Source organism: Bombus affinis, chromosome 14, assembly GCF_024516045.1.
Source record: "Bombus affinis isolate iyBomAffi1 chromosome 14, iyBomAffi1.2, whole genome shotgun sequence".
NCBI lineage: Eukaryota > Metazoa > Arthropoda > Insecta > Hymenoptera > Apidae > Bombus > Bombus affinis.
This window is the reverse complement of record NC_066357.1, coordinates 10271537-10294953: the sequence shown is the minus strand read 5'-3', so window position 1 is coordinate 10294953 and position 23417 is coordinate 10271537. Positions and strand designations below refer to the sequence as shown.

General features: G+C 36.3%; 2 protein-coding genes and 1 long non-coding RNA gene across 5 annotated transcripts in view; 1 reads left to right on the top strand and 2 right to left on the bottom strand.

Moving 5' to 3' along the window:
• LOC126924041 (uncharacterized) overlaps window positions 1-8715 on the top strand; it is a 39672-nt gene extending 30957 nt beyond the window's left edge. The window contains exons 1-3 of one of the 2 annotated variants that reach the window (XM_050738112.1): window positions 4502-5025; window positions 5482-5792; window positions 6324-8715. In XM_050738112.1, coding sequence (XP_050594069.1) covers window positions 4987-5025; window positions 5482-5792; window positions 6324-6816 — 843 coding nt within the window. In that variant the 5' untranslated portion in view covers window positions 4502-4986 and the 3' untranslated portion in view covers window positions 6817-8715. Of the gene's footprint in view, window positions 1-4501; window positions 5026-5481; window positions 5793-6323 lie in introns of those variants that run through there. The other variant, XM_050738111.1, reaches the window with a different exon arrangement.
• LOC126924013 (DNA replication licensing factor Mcm6) lies at window positions 275-4099 on the bottom strand. Its single transcript, XM_050738014.1, has 11 exons — window positions 3786-4099; window positions 3560-3703; window positions 3212-3476; window positions 2935-3137; window positions 2634-2835; window positions 1986-2516; window positions 1598-1903; window positions 1192-1525; window positions 977-1090; window positions 773-912; window positions 275-686 (listed from the first exon to the last, which is right to left on the bottom strand). Exons 1-11 carry the CDS (start codon window positions 3875-3877, stop codon window positions 591-593), a joined length of 2427 nt encoding a protein of 808 aa, XP_050593971.1. The 5' UTR covers window positions 3878-4099; the 3' UTR covers window positions 275-590.
• Window positions 8716-12130: 3415 nt separating the features above from the next.
• LOC126924064 (uncharacterized) lies at window positions 12131-21377 on the bottom strand. 2 transcript variants are annotated; one of them, XR_007713399.1, is made up of 2 exons: window positions 20345-21377; window positions 12131-12277 (listed from the first exon to the last, which is right to left on the bottom strand). It is a non-coding gene; the product is annotated as an uncharacterized LOC126924064 (long non-coding RNA). The 2 variants fall into 2 exon arrangements; XR_007713400.1 differs by having other exon boundaries at window positions 20351-21377.
• Between the last annotated feature and the right edge of the window lie 2040 nt (window positions 21378-23417).

Genomic DNA, 23417 nt, shown 5'->3' with positions numbered 1-23417 from the left:
CAAAATTATTTTCAAATACAAAACATTGTTGAACTTTTCTTGTTACTTTTTTCTTACTTCCACGTGTTTACTCGTTTTAAACATTGGTTTCATGTATCTTTGCTTCAAACGAATGTTACTTTATGAGAGCATGTGGAGTACATAATTAACATAGCAACCTACATAGCAATTAACACGGTTAGCGTTACCTTATTAACGTATTTATGTTAAACTGTTATAATGTAATAACTTTAGTAGTACTTAAATAAACAGTCAATGGAACAAGTACGCTGTATATTAATATAAATATTTATTTTTAATTTAAAATATATAAAAAAATATAATGGTGGGTTGTCTTTGATTTTGAATTATAAAATCTAGTATTTTCAATGAATTAAGGCAAGTAGAGGAACATTTTGGTCTGATTACATCAAATAAGTAAAAAATATTTCCATACAAATACTTTAATCTTGTACCATCAACAATGTGAAATAAATTGTATTATTCATATGCGAAAATAAATTCCAATGTTTACCTCTATTTACCATTACTTTATCAACAATTGTGTAATTGTGTAAAAGTTCTTAACGATACTCTTATATTAAAAAAGTTTAAACATCAATAATATAATTAGGATGTACAACAAGTAAAGGATCATTTTCTTCGTCTTTCTCATCCCTTGTGGTTAAAGGTATTATAATTTGATCCTGAAATACAATTAACAAAAGAAATTAAAAAATGAATCATTAATAATAAAATTCGAATAATTTTAAATAACTACTTTTCTACGTACATGATATGTTAACCTATCGATAATCTTTTCAATAAAATTTTTTCTTTCCAACAACTCTTCCTCTGAATCTATTTGATCCTGTATTTGATCAAGATACCATGCGACCAGTTCTGATTTCTTTAATCCACCTTTAGTGTCCCCTGTAGAAAAGAGAAAATTATAAAATAAATATTTATATAAATAATAACTTCAGACACGATATACCTGTATCAACAGTTTCACTTTCGGCACGAGTTTCTTCATTTCTCATGTACAACACTAACATATTAGATAAATTTTTATACTCTTCAAAGGACATTGTTAGTTTCTTCTTGTGTTCTATAAATATAATATAAAGAAGAAAAGAGGGATATATAAGACTAACTACTACACATAGACATTTGCATAGCATTTAAGTGTATATAAGTGATATAATTTACGTGTAGGAGTTTCTGCTTCCATATCGTGATCTAATGCGTTGAGAGCCTCCATGATAGGTGGAGCATCATTCATATCGACATCCATTCCATCATCTTCGGCTTTTTCTAAATCTATATCCGGCTGTTCTACAGTAACGATACTTTTACTTAATAAACGTTTTGCTTCTGAAACGTGTTTTATAGTAACTTCATCTGAGCATTCTAATTTAGCCATGGCTTCCGATAATCTAATAAGGCTTTCTAATTTTCTAACGGTAACTCTCCATTTGCCGGAGCCACTACCAGTTTTTTGTCTAAGCGTAGTGTAACTATCAACTAAAGATTCTGCCGCTTCCTGAAATTAAAAAAGGAAATTAATCCAAATAATTTAAATAATGAATTTATATTTAAAACGATATAACAATACCTGATTTAACATAGGTTTAAAATGTTTGGCAAAATTAATATATCTAGCGATCTCTGATTGCGAATATACTGTATCAAAACCTTGCCAATTATCGCAATGTAAATCAATAATTCTTTTAGCGATTGCATTATCAACAATTTCATTGCATTCATCAACTATAATAAAGAATAAGTCAAATCTGGACATAATTGGAGCCGTTAATTGAACATTTTGTTGTAATGACTTTTTCCTATCATACCGTCCACCAACGGGATTTGCTGCCGCTAATATTGATGTTCGGGCATTCAAAGTTGCTCTAACGCCAGCCTAAAAATATATATATTTTATTAATGCTAATATGCATATACTAGAAAAGTTTAATATCAATTATCACTCGGTATCGACAAACCTTAGCTATTGAAATAGTTTGTTGCTCCATGGCTTCGTGTATAGCCACTTGATCCCTAATATCCATTTTATCAAATTCATCGATACAACAAATACCTTGATCAGCAAGCATCAAAGCACCAGCTTCGATAACAAAATCAGGCGACTCTTCGTCTCTTACTACAGCAGCAGTTAATCCAGCTGCGGAAGACGCCTTTCCTGAAGTGTAAATTGATCTTGGTGTGATGTCAGCAACACTTTTTAGAAATTGAGATTTCGCTGTACTAGGATCACCAACAAGACAACAGTTTATATCCCCTCGCAACGAGGTACCCTCTAACGTTGTTTTCGCCACACCACCAAACAACATTAGAGTAATTCCCTTTTTAACTTCATCGTTACCGTGTATAGCGGAAAATAAACTTTGTACAAGATTTTCATACAGATTTTTATCACGACTCATTTCATATATACGATTCCATTCTGCTTCTGACATTCGCTTTTTCATCATTTCTTGAGAAATTTCTTCCATATTTGTTTCGGTACCACCAAACTAAAAAAATATTAATCATATAAAATACATGTACATATATATACACATTACTATATTATAATATGCAATGTACATGTATATGTACATATGACACAATATGTAACTAATTTGTTATACCCTAAAACTTGTTGGAGTAACGCTACAAGCTAGAAATGCTGTTTTATAGGTTAATTCGCGTGTTCCTAGAGCTTTCAATCCTGTTATTCCTTCTCCTTGTTCAGTAGGTTTCCGACGTGCTGCTTTAAGATCAGCTTTCGCACCACTAAGCGAAAGAACCGATACATCCGGTACCACTATCATAGTTCCTGTAAAGTCATACCTAGAAATGTACAAATAAGATTTATTAGAACTTAGAAAAAGCGAACAAAGCTATATAACTAATTTTAATATAATATTGTATAGGTATTTAATAAAATACCTGTCACCAGGTTGAATAGTTTCTACAGCTTCTGCTCGTAAAATAACTTCAAGCGAGCGTGGAATGCAGCCTCTAGGAAGTTCTGCTTGCGTCTCTTGTACTCTGATTTTTTGGAAATCAACAAATATGGAATTATCTACATCTAGCAGGAAACGTCTCCTATTATTACATACTGGATTATGACAAATTGTTGGATTGCAGAACTGTAAATAATTACCCAAATTGTAATAATTTCATTACAAACATATTCATATCAATGAGGTCATTTACGTTATACCTTAAATTGTTGTTCTACATTTTTTATTACAGCATTACAGTCCATACAAACAAATGTTCCTAGCACCAACTCTGGATGGACAGGATGTGTTCTTATTACTTGACCAGATATACGTATTAACGTACCCAGTTTCGAGGCATTTAGTTCTCTTAATTTTTGTCGTATCGGAACTTCCACAAAACTCACATAACATTCCTTTTCCTTCCTCAAATCTGCAACATCCTTGACATAATTACAAACTGCTTGGCATAGGTATGGATAAACTCTATAACAAAAGAAAACAATTTATTAAATAGAAACAAATGATTAAACTAGTGTCGTGATAAAAAGAACATCCTAAAATCTCACCTAAAATATTCTTCAACAATGGTTGTTGACAATACTTGATTGTATTCATCTACATCGTCAAAAGTCACTTCTAATGTACTATGTTCTGGACTTACAAGTTCTTTGGCTGGTTCAAGGTATTTTACAGTTCCATGTTCCTTAAAGCTAATTAATAAAATAAGAATATATGATTTAAATGACAAGTTTGAGGTATCGACTGACTTTAAATGAGGTGTAAAAATTTTACTCTTCTAAAAAATCCTGGAACAGCTTTTGACATTTGATCCCAACTTCATCAGGTACACGTGAGCGAAAATTTTGCGTATCTCCTACATCCATTCTTCGAAATAATTAATAATTACTTGTCGGAACAATATTTTAGCGCGGCGTTCAGCAATGAAACAACGCGCGAGAACAATTTGGCGGGAATTAAGTTTGGGCGCGTTTTCAAAATTGGCATCCTTTGTGTGGAATAAAAAATATAAACATAAACGAAAATAAATTTTATTCTTTTGTACAATGTTCACATGTCCAATATGTTAATATATACAGAATATTATTATTCTAATCTTAATTATATATTTCTGATAATGAACAGATACAAAATTGCCAAAGTTAACGAATAAAATACCTATTACTCCCCTCAACTTTTAGAATCTTCCCTAGCAGGGTTACCGACACGAAAAGTTGGAACCGTTATACAGCGCACTCTATGATACCACGAGAATAAACAATGTTTCTATACTCTGTGCTTCTATATCGCTTATACGAGTATCTTCGAGTTTCTTTCATCTTTTTTGTTCTATTATAATGTCGTTATGTTATTATTATTTTTACGTATTATGACTGTAATGACGAATAATATTTTATTCTGTCATCGCTTCATAAATAATGAAAAAACTGAATATTCTTTGTAATACCGAAAAAATATCTTTAATTAAAGGTATGATATAATAACATTTTAAATCATATACAATAAGAATGAATCTAACATATCGTTCATTACTTTTTGATACTCTGTACGTAGTACGTATACCTTATTGAGAAAAAAAGAATTCTGCACAACGAAAATGTAGTATAAAAGTATAAAATTTTTAATGCCTAGGATTTCTCAGATGTCGACGTATCCACCAGTAGTGATTTACCTTTGCACATATATGTAATATCTCTCACAAAAAATATTGTCCGATACTGTATACACACAATGGCTGGGCATGATTCAAAAGATCTCGTGCAGAATCGTAATGAAGGGCAATTAGAGATTTCACCACATAAAAAAAGAGGAGAAAGTCGAAAAATCTTTTAGTATGTAAATAGATACGTACTTACACGGTGTATACATTTCCTGCGACGGACAAGACTTCGCTCTTAAGGCAGGTGGTGCTATAGGATATAAAAAGCACTCCCAATGCGTACTGCCGTTTTAGTTCCTTCAAAAACCATCCAGAATGTTAGTCAGTGTCGCAGACATTCTTGCTTTTTACTTGGTAAAATTGTACTCTTTTTTTCACACTCTTTTAATTTGGCAAAACTTTATGTAACTTTAATATCATTCACGTCTTGAGGAAGATTATCAGATCAGATCGTTTATATACAATAAAATCAATACTGAAACGATAAAATTGAAACTGATATTTAATTAACTTAATAACAGTTACAAACGTAATATACACACCAAGTTCGGAATAAGTGAATTAATTGCCTACTAATATTTTATTTACTTTTTATATCAAATAGATTTATATTTTATGTTTGTTCCTAAAACGCGCCTGACAAAATGTAATTTTTAAACGATAACATTAAAGTTGCGACAAACATTAACTTTCATCGGTTTAATTCGTTATTCAAATTCGAACACGGTGACGGTACTATTTCGAAAAATGTAGAGACGTGAAAAGTGGCATGATAATAATTGAATGAAAACTAAAAACTGTCCAATTCAGGTAACGCTTGCTTGTTCAACCAGTGGTGCATTGACAACAGAAGTATCTCGGGATATCCAACCAGTAACAAATTTACAGCCACCAGCCTTTAGTTATCTTCCAAGTACGAACGTTGTGTTTCCAAAACTTCCTCAACATGTTGTTTTCGCTGAACAAGCTTCGGACAATGGTTTGGAAGATGTCGGGGCTCCAGGTAGAGGTTTTACCGAAAGACAAATACAGGCTGGGTATTCATACCTGAAACCTCTCTTGGTAGATCTCAAGTTACCATTCAAAGATCGCACGATGAAATCAATCAATGATAAGCAAAGGTAAGAATACACTTTTGAAGTGTACAATTGAAAAGTATATCTAATGTTCTACCGATATAATAAACTGCTATTCCTTTCGTTAGACTCGTTCGCGATTATTTGCAGTATTGAAATTGTCGGAGAAACGTTCTCGTTTATTTAATATTCGATCGTGGTTCGTTTAGTTTTCGTTTGTTCATCTTTTTACTAGGTAATTACAAGGAAAAGATAGATAAAATGATAATTAAAATGATAATTTGTAGAAATGAAATAGATATTTAAAATACACGTGGATACTTACGCAGGAGGTTAAACAAACGTTTGTAGAATGAATAATTTGTATTTGGTGATTATTATTAAGGAAAAAGTACAGTTGAAAGTGGATTCTATCACGAATAGAACCTGCCATTGTTAAATTAGGACCATAAGCCGCGCCACGAGTGTAACTCGATATTAGAACGCAAGGGGTTGATATTAACATAAATCACTGGTGATAATCGAGATACGCCCTATGTCGACCCTCGATAACGCGTCGAATATTTGCATTTTAAGATCAACGAACGAAGAGGGAAGTTCTGGAACAAAAGCAATAACGAGGGCAGGTAAATCATCGAGGTCGAGCAACAGGACAAGGCTGCTGGCCGAGGTCGAATATCATCCGCACGTTCCACGGCGATCGTCGTATCAAGTTGTAGAAAAACTCGATGAGTACTTAACGGACGATTCGGATCATGCAGGATTGCCCTATCGTGGGAAGGCTCAGACAACGAATCCCCATCGTAATTCGCAAGACATAACGACGGCCATCAAAACCCTCGATCACTTCCTGAGCGGGGTTCTGAACGATGATAGTTACAACAGCGAGCTACATCCACCGCCCAATCCTGTTTTAGCCCTTGTCCTGTCTCGATACGGGCGATACGTGTCCGGAGCACGAAACCCTCGCGTGTACGCGTACATGGCCGTAAACAATATACACAACAACAAACCTTTTGGTAGTTATAAGTTGGAACGCGAAGAGTTGCCCACCTACGATCGAAGATAATGCAGTAAAGATTTTCCTCTCGCTTAGGAAAGATTCTTACCTGTTGGACCCTTAGATTATCCCGTAGACGTCTTATTCTTAGTACTTGTGTGACATAGGAACGCGCGAGAATTGTTCGAAACCGGAAAAGAAATACGAAGAAGAGATAGTGGGATATGAAGAATGAACGCGGGAAAGATGAAAAATGTTGATAAGTATCGAAATATTATCAGAATCAAAAATTTTTTATCGAGAATCTTTCGTCTGAAAATCTGAATAGAAACTATCTAATAAATAATTTTGATTTATTCGTTAGCTTCGTATTCGGCATTGGAAATAACTTTCGCTGAGCAGCGGAGTCCGGTAATGTACATATAAACGGCAGTGAAGTTAATTAATAGTTTACACGTCGTTAACGGCACGTTTAATCGCAAATACCGCGCATTATCCAACTCGGTATAATTTTCAATTCATAGATTCAATTTTACTCGAATTAATCTGCTTTCATTCACTGATACCGCTTAAACCACAGACACCAAGTTGAACTAAATCGAAGTCGCGAAGTTTGCCCTTCGTTGATATCTCGCTGATTAATTATCCAAACGACACTTCGGATACCGGTATTAAAGAAAACTTTAGAGCACTTCCTTCATAGCTCATTCTAAATTTAATCAATATCGTGCGGATTTACCCTTGAATCTAGCGGCAATCGGGCTTGGCGCGAAGTTAATTGGAGTAGTTCGAGAAGCCGCTCGAGAAACCCCGATTAAGCACTAAACTACTCTCATTACACCTTCCTGTCTCTCCGGAAACCTCTCTAGATACTACTAACTTGATTTCATTGATGAAAGCCATGTACCAGTCTAGACCACTATTGCTCTTGTTCGGAATACGTCCATCAGATAGGTACATGCTAATAAACCTTTTTGGTCTCGTGCACCCCATGTTACTTCGAGTAAGAACTTGTCGTTCGATCGACAAGAATTTCACGACGATCATTACACGAGAAGATCGGAGGAAACATGATACAAGAGAGGAAATATATAATTTGAAAAGTCAAATTTTAATAGAAAATCTGTATGTTTCCAAATATTAACACAGCTTATTACATCTCATATAATTTTCACCTGATTAAAATGTCTAAAACTGACATACTCGTATTAACGTTCAGCGGAATACGTATTTAAATAAGATTTACCGAACGAAATGTTTCTTTAAAGTAAATAATTATTAAATCGGATATTCGATTAAATTCTATTAACATCGCAATTTAAAATTTAATCAATCGAAACCCTATTTGGATTTCTCCATAACGTCAAGCGTACTTTTACGTATATAGGATTTGCACTCGTAAACGAGTCGCAGATTTATTATAAAATTATAATAACTCTAATAACGAGAGATTTACACATCTATAAAATTATTACGTGTCATATATAGTTTAATGAATCATTTTCCGCGAAAAAGATATTTTACTAAGCACATCGATCTCTATCGCACTCTGATCACGGTTCTCGCGAGTACATACACATCGAGGAATTTGAATAGGGGTGCGTATAAATAAATACATCATAAACATCGCAGTTACGGACATTTTCAGAGGTCGTTTAATTTTCCTATCTTCGGTATACTTGTTGCGGGATCATAAAACGAACGACGAGGGCTTAAGTGGTGCTTGATTGCCGTCCGTCCGCTAGGAAACCAGATTGTCTGAAAATTGTATTTTCAGGATGGCAGTTTCCATTAGCTTCTTCGAGCTTTACCAAAGGAGATCGGTTGGCAGTAATAGCTTTACTAATAGAGCATCCAGGTACTTGGAGACTCTTATAATTAGTCGATATGTTCGAGCCAATACGTTCTCCTTTTTGATTCTTCCAAGTTCGCGCTTTTAAACAAGTTGCTTATTCACATTTTTAATATCGAGCGAAATATACGTATAGAGCATCGCACGTAAATATTTACTCATTCCTCTTGCTTTATGTAAAAACGTGACAAATTTTTCGGGCGAAATTGGTTTCTTTTATGACAGGTGTTCCGCGATCACACCGACAATGTTCGCCAACATGTTCGGAATTTTATCCCAAGGAAAAGATGTTATTCTAACAACTGGTTCAGACTATATCTATGCTCCAAGTGAAGTTAACGCATTGGTTGTCGGAACTAGCTTTCACTTTTCGCTTGCTAAACTTCTCAGAAACTTCTTTCCATTTAAAGAATTGAACTTAAAGAAAAAGAAACTCTAGAACCATCTGACACAATTGAAGAATATTCTTGATGTGTAATATTCAAGAATGGAAGGAATTAGACAAGGTCATGAAAGTATTGGAATATTTGTAGACACCTTATTTATATAACATGTATATCGCACGAAACATTTTGAAATTTCAGTGGCATTCGGCCATCATCATTATTATTATATCGGAAAATTTTCAAACAAACCTAAAAATGTACGTAGAAGCTACGAGATGTTTAGTGCAAGCACAGATTTTGCACAGATCACAAAACTATTTAAATACTTTCGCGAATCATCTAGTTAATTCTACAGTAGACATATTATTGTTACCTTATCTTATCCTTTTTATTTCATCTTCGCATTCTTCGCATTTTCAACCTTTTTATTCCCTCTCTTCGCTATTTTCCCTTTACAATTTCAAAGGGAAGCGTTTGTATAGAACGAGTAGACTCGATGAACTTTCTCGTATCGCATATTGCGTATTGTACAAGAGTTGTCGGAGATTTCAAAAGAAATATTACACCGATGCTAAAGAAAAACGTGGATTTACGGGCTCGGCGGAAAAGTCGGAATTTACGTTTGCGTAGGATAACAAGAGAAAAACAGGTAATCTTTTGCGTTTTGGCAAATATCGTACACGGTTCAAATTTTCTTTCGTTCTTTCCCTTTTCCCCTGTTCTTTTCCTTTATTCGCAAGAACAACTACATCAGAATGTAGGACAAACGAAATGGCTTGTTCGTCATTATTTCCAGTCGTGATGCGCGAATTTCTTTGCATTTCTTTCCGTTCTGGTAATCTTTGGAATTTTTTCGAGACCCTTCAAAGGTTGGCAAGCACGGCTGAAACTGCGGGGTGCTCGGTCTAACATGAACCGCAGTTCAGTCGAACCGCAATAAAAAGCAGCGAGCTTGTAGGAATAAAATATGAGAAATACGTTGAGATCTTTTCTCCGTGACGGGGTAGGAAGAAAACGAGATGAAGGCGCAAGATGGAGGCTCGGAAAAAGAGGAGACCGCATTAACGCGATGTTTTGCAGCGAAACGCGAGATGGCAAAGAACGATATTATTAAACGCTATCTTCTTTCGTGTTTCATGCTACGCTATCGATACATTTTTTTACTTGTTTTCATTTTCTTTTCTTTGACAACCTTTCGGTTTAATTTTAAAAATTGCGTTACTACTGCCAAAGGCTTCCATTCCAGTAGTTTATTCCTTAAGCATTATCTTTGGGTATAAGTTTCACAAAAAAGCTAATTGAAAAATATCGTAATATTACTTGCAAGACATAAAATATTATTTAGAGTGGAATCTTTAAATTTTTGTAGATCAGATACTGCATCTAAGATATATAATAACAATTCTTTTTCTAAAATATAGGACCACTGTGGATAAGTTGAATGAATTGCACGGGATTAATACATTTTTGCTGTAGATTAAATTTTGACCGAAAGATTTCGGAGAAACGTCGTGGGATAAATATCTATGTCATTCGAGAACTATTTGCTTTCAAAATTCCCTGCAGATAAAATAAGTGCAAAAAATTACTACGCACTACAGAGTCCTTTCATCTGACAAACGTCGAAGGAAACCCATTTGGGAATAAGAATGACCCCGAATCCACAAACCTTTTTCTGCTACCAAGGTTCTGTCAATATTTCCATTTTCTACACTTTCTCCGTGTAATTTTAAACGGACATTGGTCAGAATTTGTTCAAACGGGTCACATTTTCTAAAAAAAAGTAAACAGATGAAAATTTGACATGAATCAAACATCTAGCTTTCTCTACCAAACATTGAGTATACGATTATAGATAGAATATTTTTGACATTATTGAAATGATTTATTACTTCTCACTCATGTATGGAGTACTCTGCACTTCTTCTATATTAATTAAACTGATTTAGTAATTACGATGTATATCTATACAAATTAATTCGAATCCTGATATAAATTTAAAAAGTGTAAAAGTATTTATTGTAATATTTGATTATGTCCAGCTAAGTAAGATATATAGTCCTAGGTTTTGATGGTGGAAATCGGTAGATGGAAAATGGTAGAAACACACGTTGCAATTAGTTGCTTTGCTTTAAACTAGCTGGTCTATGTCTATTTCTATGTCTACAGTTAAATGTTAAATGATTCGTTCGAAAACAGGTTTTACGTCTTAGGTACTGGATTATCCTGTATCGTAGGCGTCGCGCATTCTAGTATCCTGCAACTACGCTCATAAACGTACTACTGATTGAACGGAAGTCGCGATATCGTGACGTTTTGAAGATTTATGAGCATTTGTACAAAGTGAATCTACTTAATGTCATATTGTTCATCACTGAAACTGAATATGTTGATACGTTAGTATCTACTTAAACAACTTGACTAAAACTTTAATGCGTGCTTTCAAGCAAATCTGTAAACTTTGGTAAATTTGTAAATCATATCATTTTATTGTTCAATATTATATGTAATATTGTGTAATAATATCTATTCCTTCAGTTTAGGAAAGTTTAAACACGAGTACCGTTTAGCGTAAACGATCGTAATATGTATTATAATATTATCTATTGACCAGAATTTCATATTAATTGACATAATTAACCAATGTTGATTTGCAAACAAACACCGTTAGTAAACATAGTCGATACAGTAATCGACGTAAGTAGTAATAGCGTAACAACATGATTTATGTAATATAATAATACTATTATATCGTTATATGAATAAATAATCAATTTTGCGAATGCAATGTGACGCAATTTCTTGATCCCCGATATGTCACGTTATATTTCGTAAACAATATAGAGAAACAATTTAAACGGATAACGAAGAAATATAGATCGATATTAATCCACTGTAAAATACAATAAATACCAAGTACTTTCTTTAGTACTTCCGCTTTTTGTCATGAAAAGAAGTGTCCTCAAATATTCCAGACACTTGACGCGATTCATGAATGAATAGTTTCAATCAATGTACAGGCACCTGAGCCGATATCATTTGGTGGGAAAAATAGTATCCATTGAAATTTTGATTGGTTAACATCGATACTCTTTGATTCACGAAGCTCAGGGGAGCGAGCGTCGATTTGTTTTTGGTGTCGCGCGTTTTGTTTTCCCGGGCTTGTCCATTAACTTCCATATCAACGCAGAACACGATTATCCGCATCCGGTGATCTGTCTCTATCCGGCGATCCATGTCAGCTTCAAAATGTCAGTAAACGCATTCGCGCAGAGAAAAGATATTGTTTCATCTGCAAAAAAAAAAATATTATTCAAAATATTTTGTTGGATCACTAACAACAGGAACGTGAATGGACGTGTTAAACTCTTCACGTTTTTGACGGACCATGACGATGTATGGAAAATTCCTAAACATAAAATAGTTATGAGCTATACGTGTCTATGTAGTACAAAAATATCGCAAGCGAATTAACGAAAAATTGCTAAAAACAATGAAAGATTATCGCGTAATATTTTCTAAACTCTACATAACGCGCATTTTTTTACAGCGCGAAGCTATATTATTTCTCGTATTTGAGCTTAAATTTCACATATAAGGAAATGAGACCGATTTACATATGACGTATGACGATGGCACTTTCGGTATTCTATGGTTGAAAATCGTGAAGCAGTTGGCAATGGAGAATGAAAAGCATCTCGAGATCGCACACGTGACGCGTTCGAGTAGCCACTCATTTCTAGCCGAGTTCCTTCTCTTCGTTGTATGATTCTAGCTCAATTACAAGCGAGTAAAAGGTGGTACGGTGAAAGCAGCTGGGGTGGTGCGGTTGCGGTGAAGAGGCACCGGTTTCTTCCGCGGTTGGTGCAATTCGAGAGAAAGACGAGAATGGAGGGAAGAGAGCGAGAAAGACCTGGAAGGAAGTGCACGCACCCATGCCACCGTAATTGCCACGGTGTTTATAATTGTTGCACACTCCTTTGCTCTTTGTACGAATGCCTCTTCAACCTTCTGACTCGTAACCCTCCCGGTTGCGGGCCACTCCGCCGTGCACTCTTCAGAAACGTCGTGACGCGGGGCGAGACGAGAAATTAGTCTGCGTTTTCACGGAGCCGACTTAATAGAGAAAGAGAGACCGAGTGGAAGAAAGTGGCCCCGGCATTGTTCTCGCGTGAAATCGGGCTACGATTCTTAAGATGTCTCGCGGTCCAAGGAGCTGCATGCCGTCGTAAACGAGTTTCTACGAGGCTCGCGATGAAAATTGTCGTCGACAATCGTACGCTGGTCACTTATCGCGTTCTCACGAGATCCGCGAAACAAATGCCCTCGTTAATTCTTTTCTGTTTGAAATCCTAATTCGCGCTTGTTTCTCGAGTACCGTCAAATTACTTCGGTTTGATCTTTTTCAGATCCTCAATAGATTTCTCATTGGGTTAATAGATTAAATTTTTATTACGGCCATAAATTTGAGCGACGTTGTTTTTCACGCTTATCTAGCTGCAACGAATGGAAGCTTACACTCGAGAAATTGATGCAATTTCAATTACGATGCGTGTGTTATTAATGCAATTACTTCGTCGCATCGTTATTCGAATTTCACGAGTTAATTTCGATAAGAGCGTTGGAATTCTAGACTCAAAGGTGCATAAACTGGGATATAATCGTTTTGCGTGCCAACACGTAAGCACGATGTTCTTATCAATCGAATGCGAGGAGACGACATCGATCGATCGTGATGTTATGGCTTTGTAGGGAAGGCGCTGGAACGCTGCAAGGCAAACGTCGTCGCTAATTTATTCGTGGAAGCACCAAGAGCGCCGACACCCTCTCCAAATTTCCTCTTCCGACGTACGCGATTCGATCATGTCGGCCTACGTTATTTTGCCGTCGGAACACAGCACAGGAACCACTTATATTTGTGTTTATTACGTCGAGATGTGACGTCATTTCCTGAGGGAAGGAGGACGGAATAACCTCATCACCGTATCCCACAGACTCGGCGGCAGTGATTCCCCCTTTGAATGGAGCCAAGTGGTTCGTGCCTCTCTCTTTCCCTCTCGGCCTTCAGCTGCTTCCTTGCCTTACAGTCCGTATTCTTTCGTTCTTTTCACTTTCTTCTCTAGTCTCTTACTTTTCACGCCTTTATGCAAAAATGTCGCTGGAATTTGTCGCATTTTGCTCTATTGTCTGAAAGAATTCTTAATTCAATTTTAAAAAGGTAATTTCCAGAAATTACCTATTTCGTGATTCTTATCCTAGTATGTGCGATAGAACTTTGCATTGAAATGAAAGATATCTCAGAAATAAATTATCGTCATTAGATATATTATGTTTCCACGAGATAGTAATTTACTAATGTGATATTTATTCCCTATATGCGTTATTTTCACAACGAAAATCAGATGCTTGGTCCACAGTTTTTATTGTCCAACTGCGGAACGCTTCAAACATTTAATTTAACCAGAGGCGTTCAATTCAACCTTTCTCTGCTACGAAATTAAACAACGCCTGTTTCGTTGAAATTGATCAACTAACTACCATATTGGAAAAAATTGTTCTACTTCGACTAGTACGTATTTTTCTCCTAGGCTGATACAAACAATTTAATTTTATTCGTGTGAAAATGTTCAAATAAAATATCTTTCCAGCTCCAATACCTAGTCGCGTAATCAATCGTAGTATAATAAGAAGGTAATCATCGGTAGAATCTTACAATTTTCGTATTGCAATTGACTTAAATTCGAGACTAACGATCGATTCGTTTAGGATTCGACGGTCTGTTATTGCCGGATGGAAGGTAAAATGAAATAATCATAATATTCGTGGATGAATAGCCGTAACATAGGTGTACACAGACAGTTAACTTGATATTCGTCTGACAGGTCAGTCCTTCCCTTTAACCAACTATACCAACCTAGCTATTTGGCTAGCGGACCTCTACCCTCGGCGATAGCGCTATTTAGCGTCCCAGTGGCGCAAGTGCAAAGTGTCGTGCCATTACAGGGTGGCAGACGCGGCGCTCCATTAAGCAACGTACGTTTCGCGTGGCCGTATAGAGACGTGTGCCGTAGTAGCATGGCTGTGAAACGAATAGAAGGATACCTACCAAGGGAGTATGGGTCGAAGCGTGCAGGAATAGCTGCATTTCGGGCGAAACACGCCTTTAATTAAACCGAAAGGGGGACGTGTATTGTCATTTTCAAGCCAGACTACGACGTATCCAGTGCGTGGTACTTGGCTGGCCAGTTTACCGGAGACTCTCCTACGGTAGTACGTGCACTCTCGCGAAAATTTGCGCCATTTCGTTTCATTCGCGAAACTCTGGCCGACAGGGACGAGGCAAAACCCATCTAACGAGATCTTCCGCTCGAATTCTCGAGAGGGAACCGAACAGTTCCTTCTCTCTCTTTTACTACGCTACATATCTATCTGTCTCTTCGTTTCTGTATCCTTTTTTATGTAATCGATGGCATTTGATCGAACCGCTCATAGCCGCCAACGTTTTTTCGTTTTATCTTCTCGAAATTCCTTTCATCTACGAAAATTCGATATACCTTTATACGTTGATACACACGGAAAAGATTATTTCATAATGTTTCGCATTTATTTATACATTATTTAAACTGCATCCTTCTAAATTATAAATAACTAGAAATATGTTTTATCAAGAGGTAGGTAACGAATTTGATTTAAATTTATAAATGCGGTGTTGCTCTTGTACCTTTTATTTTTAATGTCTTTAATTAGCATGTTTAAGTAGGGCACGGAATACTTAACTCGCAACAAAATTTTCGTAAATATTATCGAACGGCATAAAATTTTACGATTAACTCAAATGTATAGTCTATGATTCGTACAACGTTATAGAGAATTTAAAAAATATAATAAAAGTTTGTATTTATTCGAACGTCGATACTCGGTGCTATTCGCTTTATTTCATAATTTCGAAAGCAAACAACTGCACATTCACAATGGAAAGTTATCGAATAGTGCATTGTAAAATTATACAGATCGTATGCAGAAAATTTGATTTTGCAGGAAAGGTCTTCCACTGCTTTTGCCGGCATTTTAATGGCAGCATCGGCATTGTTCGTCACTTTTAGAGGGGGATTCCCCGCGCGTACATACATATGTATAATCTTGGATGCGTGATGAAGACGTATACTTACAAAAGCAGGACTTCCTGGCCGAAATGCAGAACACAATTGAAAGTGATTGCGAGAAACGAATGAAACGATGATCTTGACTGCTTCATTAGAGTTCTATACAGAGCCTATTGATCTTTTTCTCGGTATTAAATACAATAATTTTGGTCCAACAATTTCTATTTTAGAATTTCCGCTTGATTGTGAAATGAATCGGAGAGCGAAATTTGTTTGCAAGAAATTGGTTAGCTTTTTTTCAATTTATTGTTATTAAAAAGATGACCTTACGATGCAGAGGTAAAAGGGGGAAAATTAGAGAATTCATTTAATCCTTCAGTTATAATAAGATATACATCGTATGTATGTATGTAAGGGATAAAATAAATAAAAGAGTTACAAATATTTCCCAAGGAAAATGTCGGGAATTAGCATTTATTCTATTCCCGTAAATTTTAAACCTTTTAACACTTTCGAAAGTTGTAATATCGTACAATTGGATTAACGTTCGTTAAAAACTGTAATAAGTACAGTGCCGGAGCGAAAATGTGTGGAATGGGGAGCAGAGCTTTGGCGATATAACAGTACATACTTGCGAGGTAAAGTTACATTAGGGCGGTACATGTGAAATGTCGTTTTCCCAAACTTTGTAGTTGGCGCGCAGATAACATGCCATAAATTTTGTCCAATATTTAATCGTTAGAAACGATATTAGAGAGGAAGAAAAATGAAGAAATGGAGGAATTCTATCGCAAAAGGTATTTATATTAATAAAATTGTTGTAACTTTATTATCGAAGTTTACCGAATTATCGGGTTATTAATGTAACTTTTTTGAAGTTGAGTTTAAAAGCTGTTAAAAGCGTAAAAGCATTTATTATTTGCTCCAACTTCAATTTTGGTTGTGTGTTACGTATTTTGTACTTTGTGGAAGGGTAGATATTGAATTGAAATTTCCTGCCGGTAAAAATTTTATTCCCACGAATGACGCATTGTTGAAGAATTATGCGAAACTCGTTCGGCTTTACTAAAGTCTTCCCCTGGTGAATCCGATACTTTTTTCCTCTTTTTTCCTTTTGACAGTCGACTGTCGTCATTAGGACTTTACAAGCTCGACGCGAACTCTCCGAAGGGATACGTGCCGGGAATCGCGACTTTATACGAGCTTCGAGAAGAAAGCTTCTACGATTCTAAAGCGACCGTTATACATTTTGCGGGGCGGAAAGGTTTCGTGACCTCTTATTCATTGGGAAATCGACGTAGCGTGGCTTGAAAATAAACCTAACCCGAAAAACTTGTAAATCCGTCTTTGCTTGTCGTAAATGTTAATCAATACCCTCTGCTGTTACTACAAATAGCATTTCGACGATCTAGATATTTCAGTCGAGGGTGTGCATCACCTTGTCCGTTTCAAACGAACTCCTTTTTTCAAATTTTACATGTAAAAATGTTCTTCTATTCGAACTCGTGTCTTTCTATTAATTCGATCAAATGAATAAATAATGATAGATCATTTCAGATGGCGACTCGTATTGAGCCATCTTGTATAGAGTAAATCTTGAAATATCATGATACTTTCTAATACTATTTTTAATCGTGAACGTACAAGATAATAAGATCGTCGAGTATCTCTCGAATGGTAGTTATTGGACGTCGTGTGTGTCTATAATTACCATAATCGTTACCTTTAACTGATAAAATTGTAGTATTGCGGATGCTCCAATATCCTCGACATTCTTTCAACCTTGAATTTAGCGTTCAGGGCCACAAGCTTGATAGGGATTACAGTTTAACTGTACACTGAATTATATCGACTGTAACGAGTTCGTCGGCGAAAAAGGAAAAGAAGAACAGTTTTACAATGGCCAATCACGGTGCTCACGATTTAATTATGCTAATGCAACGTTAGGCGTCCGGACAGAGCTTGCTCGGGTTTGCAGTACCGCTGGATCGACGTAATTGTCGCTGACTTCTTAATAGCCCGAGCAATTATCCCAACGAAGTACTGGGACTTGAGGGGAAGTTAATTCAGGTCGACGTTGGAATACAATTTCGTCGTGTCACGGTAACGATTCGACCGTGGTGCTCTTACATATTCGCCGACCTGAAATTCTTTTTCGCCTGGCCAACGGAATAGTGCCGCCGTTTAAACGAGTAAAAATCTTCCGTTATACGGTTGATATTCTCGCTTCGAAACTAAGAATTTCCTCGTTGGTAATTTCCGTCTGCGAGGCCGCGTCGACGTTCTCATTGACGCGTGGGTTGCCTGAAACACCGTCAACCGCATGATGCATCGCAGTCTCATGTGGAAATTCAATTCCTGAATACGCCGCGGCAAGGTTAAGTATATCCCGTCCTGGCTGCTGCTGAAACACGGATGCCTGCTTCAACCCTTTTCACTATGAATTAGTTTTTCTGTCTTTTATCCCTTAGACGGTTTACAACACGTATCGTTGTGTTTAGCACGAGTTTCATTAGCCGAACTAAACTGTTCTTTGTCATTATGTAAGCTTGGATAAAAGTTCGAAATATATTTAAAAAACAGTTTACAAATCTAATCGATATCTCAAATGAAAATTTTCTATAAACCTGCTCTTGAATACGTCTTTTTTTTATAACGATATGCACTTTATTCATTTTATCAAAACGTAAACAGTTTCAAATCCGAGAACAGGAATATTTCGAGGTTGTAGAAAACGACAACTTCTCGTGTAAATATTGTGCTACTACTACTGCTATTACTATTACCGTACAAGTTTAATATTTGATGTGTATTTAAAGGTAAGTCAATATTTTATTACCGCAAAAAGATATTACCACTTCTATAAATGGAACCATACTCATGATACGAATATTTGTGTATCAAACAAATATGTACATCGTGATACTGGTTCGTGTGCGTTGCCTGCATCTTAGATTATAATTTAACGGTATTTCACAAAGGATTCTCGGCAAACCATTACATAAACAGTTATTACTATCGTTTATAATTCCCTGATATAAAATAAATTTTCTTTCCTCTGATCACATCGTAAGTTCTTATTTTCGCTTTTCCTTTATCCAACTAATTGGATCGTGTACTACTCGCATCGCCCAGCTTCAGTGATTTATGCTTTATCGCGAAAGATGAAACCACCCGTACTTCCAATCTTCTGGCGTAATGTTCTGCCGACACATTTATGCCTTCCGCGTAGGAGGGTCAAATACATACTTACTTACACGCGTCAGAAACCGAACATTCTTCAACCTCGGAAATTTTGCTAAAATATTCGAGGAACATCCTCCTTTAATAGGCAATGAAATAAAAATTCAAGCTATTATTACGTAAAGTAATTAATAAAAATAAATGAAACGCCGCATAAACATATTATTATTAAAAAAAATCGTAACAAAAATATGAAATATGATGGAAACGATAAGAGATTTACTGTTTAATACAGTCGAATCGCAGGTAGGTAGGTAGATAGATGTGTTTCCTTTTGATTTATCCAATTACATGTAATGAAGTAAATTAAACAACAGATTGATATATCGAATAAAATTAAATAGTACCGTATGTACGTGGATATCTCTATCGATACAAGAACTTAAAGCTAATAAATTTATTCCTCCTTTCCCATACTTTTTTCTATATTATTATTGTAAATATTATTTGTTTATTTTATTATGTACTCTGATTAAAATCTCTCTTCTGTTCCATATTTTTATTAGAATCTTTTAACAAATCTTTCGGATAACTCTTATTTTGTATTTATTTTCACATTATTTATAATTCCAAACTTCAATAACAAAGTTTACATGAAAACCTGTAGAGTACTCTGTATAAAGTTTATTGTAGAAAGCCATCATCCATTTCGACGTAACGAATCTGTGTTAGTAAAGTCATTTCCATTCATTTTAATACAAACGCATGTTTTTTAAGTACTCGATTCTGTTTGCATACCATCTACATAGGAATATTCAAATCTTCCAAATGATTTTAGCATACAAATTCTTCTTTCGTATTATATTAAGTCTCGATTTCCACGGTTCAGAGACGCTTTTCCTTTCGATGATACGAAATCACGGACGAGTGAACAGAGCCGAGCAACGATAATCTTTCCGAGTACAGCATCGATTTCATAATTGCATAAACGCTTTATCACGCGAAGAAATTCCATTCTTTATGTTGTCGCATACACAGAATGCCGAGTACTGGGTATTGAATAACGTACGCACCATTACCTAAGGGACTTGTAATTCGATGCGACCAGTAAACGTCGTCACCCTTTCCCCCTTTGCTTTCTGGTTGTAGCACGACGGGACAACATACGTGATCCCACGCGTAACCATAGGTTTCATTGATCGTGTACACTGTTCGTTCGACCATGTATATTGCACCGTTGACGAACGCTCTTGCTTCACTTTATGCACTGTCTTCCATACGATAATGCGACATTGGCTTCCACCACTCTTGACTTTGGGAACGCGCACCTACTTGCCGGTACACGTGCCTCGTCTAGTCTCATGTACACGCACTTTGGATTTGTAATCCCTCCAGTAATGAACAACGTAGATTGAACATTGCGAGGGTGCAGCTCACCGTGGTACCACGTGATTAGATTTCCAAATGCATCGAATTTTCCTATTCAAATCAACCAACTCCTCGTCCCACCTACTTATGACTTTTAGGCACTAAAATTCTAAATATTTAGAGGAAGACGCATTTTATATCTTTTATTCTTTCTGAATATCTTCGTGAAATGATATTATGGGCATGAGATAATACACAATAGCAAATGACATATATCATATTATAATATGCATCTACCTAGATTCGTTGCAAATTAGCCTATCAATTTAATATTCGGCTATTGCAACTCATGGCCAACGCGACAAATATTAACATCGTATCTCATGATGCTTTATTCAGTGACGATCGTATCACTTTAGCTGTTATGGCATACATTTACGCTAATAATTTAGATATCAAAGTCGCAATAATGGTACATTATGCTAAGCATTTGTATTGTCATAGCTCAATTTCATTCGTTCCACAGCAGCCCCTGTTCCTCGATTTTTAATCTCTTTTAATCTTTGCCACTTGTACGTCCTTGTTACCGAAAGTATTTTCAGGTAGAAAAGTAGATCAGGTTCGAAAGCTTCATAGAACCTATGAACGGGGGGCTCTTTAACGTCTCTTGGTGCACGTACACGTACACATATAATGGGCTTAAACCAATTCCGGCTCGCTCGTACAAAGTACTCGCACGGAGCCGTCTGTACCACCCACTTAAAGCATCGTGCTTCTCGGCGTGGCAGCAACAGCGGTACCAGCTACATCAGAGATTGCGAGAGCAGCTCCCAGTTAATAGCATTGCGGCGATGCTGAAAGGCGGCATATCGATGTCTACGTATTGGTCAGTATGCTCGTCGAAAGAGTTTCTAAAGAAAGTCACGCGCTAATCGCTTAAATATCAACGAGGTATTCGCATCGAATCGGGGGTGACCACGGTCAGGGTCGTTAAGTAATTGACACCACGCTTCGTTGCGTTTACCATTTAAAATCTAGTTACTTTCTACACATAATATACAGTCCGATTTCTTTCGTTTTTTTGCATACATTAGTTTTTAGAGAAAGTACGTTTCGCTTCTTCCTTGAATTGATATTATTAATGAACTTTTTCAAATCACAAATTACAGATTACCGGTGCAAATAAATTGTTTTGCGTAAAAGAGATAGTAGATACGGTATTTATAAATTATACAAACGACGAATCGAATAATTGTCTCATTCGACGAGGAATTTAAAAAATCGTTTCGTATACTTTGGCAATAATCGGTTATTCGAAATGAAGAAGGTATTTTAGGTATCGATACGGTTTACGTAGAAATGGTGTACAGTAATACGAGCCGGTGACTAACAGCGCTAACTCTACCCCAGCATTTTCGTCAGCGGGAAACACTGATCCCTTATTCTTGATAACAAACAACGAAAGCAGCATTGTGTATATTACGCAGACGGATATGAACGACCATACGAAATCCTGCTTTAAGCATGAAAGTGACGGGAGGTGCACGCACGCCATTCAAAAGAAAACGTTTGGAAAAATGTGTTTTACTTTTCCTATTTGTAAGTTTAACAAGATTCAGTGGGTTTAATGTATGGAACGTAGCTGTCCCATTTCGTATATTATGCTATAAATGTACGTGGGATAATCCTCGGAGTAAAAATAAGTTGAAAGTACGGGAAGATTTTCTTTTGTACTAGATGTTGTTTGCGAGTAAGTTAATTTTGAAAATCGCGATGTATGTACTTGGTTAACAATGAGAAGTTCGATGTTGTTTTATTTAGACCGAGAACTGGAACTAAATACGCGACAGTAATTTTGCGAATTCTTCACGTGGTATGCCATTGCGAATCACGATTTAGGTAGATCCCATGATCCCGTGTGGGCTTAGAAAACTACCCTCGCCGATTGTCGACGATTTGCGGTATTTACGTCGATTATCGTCTTCCTGCGATTACAGTACAAAGACCTTGTCCCAACGATATCCGGACTCTCGCGGTTGTACTCTTCGAGGAGGCTGCGATATTATGCTACTCATGACGGCTTTGTTGATCGTAATCATAATCTCTGACTATCGAGATATGTCTAACGAAGGATTGAACGCTGCTCGCCAATGACCAAGAAGCTGCTTCCCATTGAACGAACGTGATTCTCGAGACGGTGGTTCTGGATTTAATCGTTCTTTCAAGTACGCTACTGATTTATACATATGCTCGCGCATGGCGAATGAAATTCTCGACGTGATTATTATTGCTTCAGAACATGGCTTGATTTGATATGGCATGGTATTATGGTCGATTATGGTGCCTGATCGTAGACGAAACACGATATCTTACGAAGGTTTACGAAAGAGACTGCTTAGTGCCTGTAGACGATACTTGACCTAAATAAAACGCTACTTCGACGTGACCAGTTCGAGTTCTTTGCATGAGATTTGCCGTTCGAGAACTGTGCTACGTATTTATTTAACTTATTCCGTTCGTATACGAAAATTTCGATAACCCAGAGGCGTATAGTATTTCTGCGATTCGTGCTTAGGCATTCCTAAGCATCTATGTATAAAATTCAACGAACGTTCTATATATTCGAAAATCAAATTTCCTATTAATCATCGGAACGGATAATTTGCCTCGTAATTAACTATAGAAGGGAAGATTTCAAAGAATTTGTTCTAAAGAAAAACCTTTATCTTCCTACCTGTTTAGATAAATCTCACCTTTTCTCTGTTCGACTGTCCGACT

Bases quoted from the DNA above. Each gene is read 5' to 3' on its own strand.
- LOC126924013 (XM_050738014.1), bottom strand. From the start codon at position 3,877: ATGGATGTAGGAGATACGCAAAATTTTCGCTCACGTGTACCTGATGAA. The intron at 913-976 runs GTATATCGTGTC...TCTTTTCTACAG, and splicing joins AAGTGAAACTGTTGATACAG to GGGACACTAAAGGTGGATTA. The intron at 687-772 runs GTACGTAGAAAA...ATTGTATTTCAG, and splicing joins TCGATAGGTTAACATATCAT to GATCAAATTATAATACCTTT.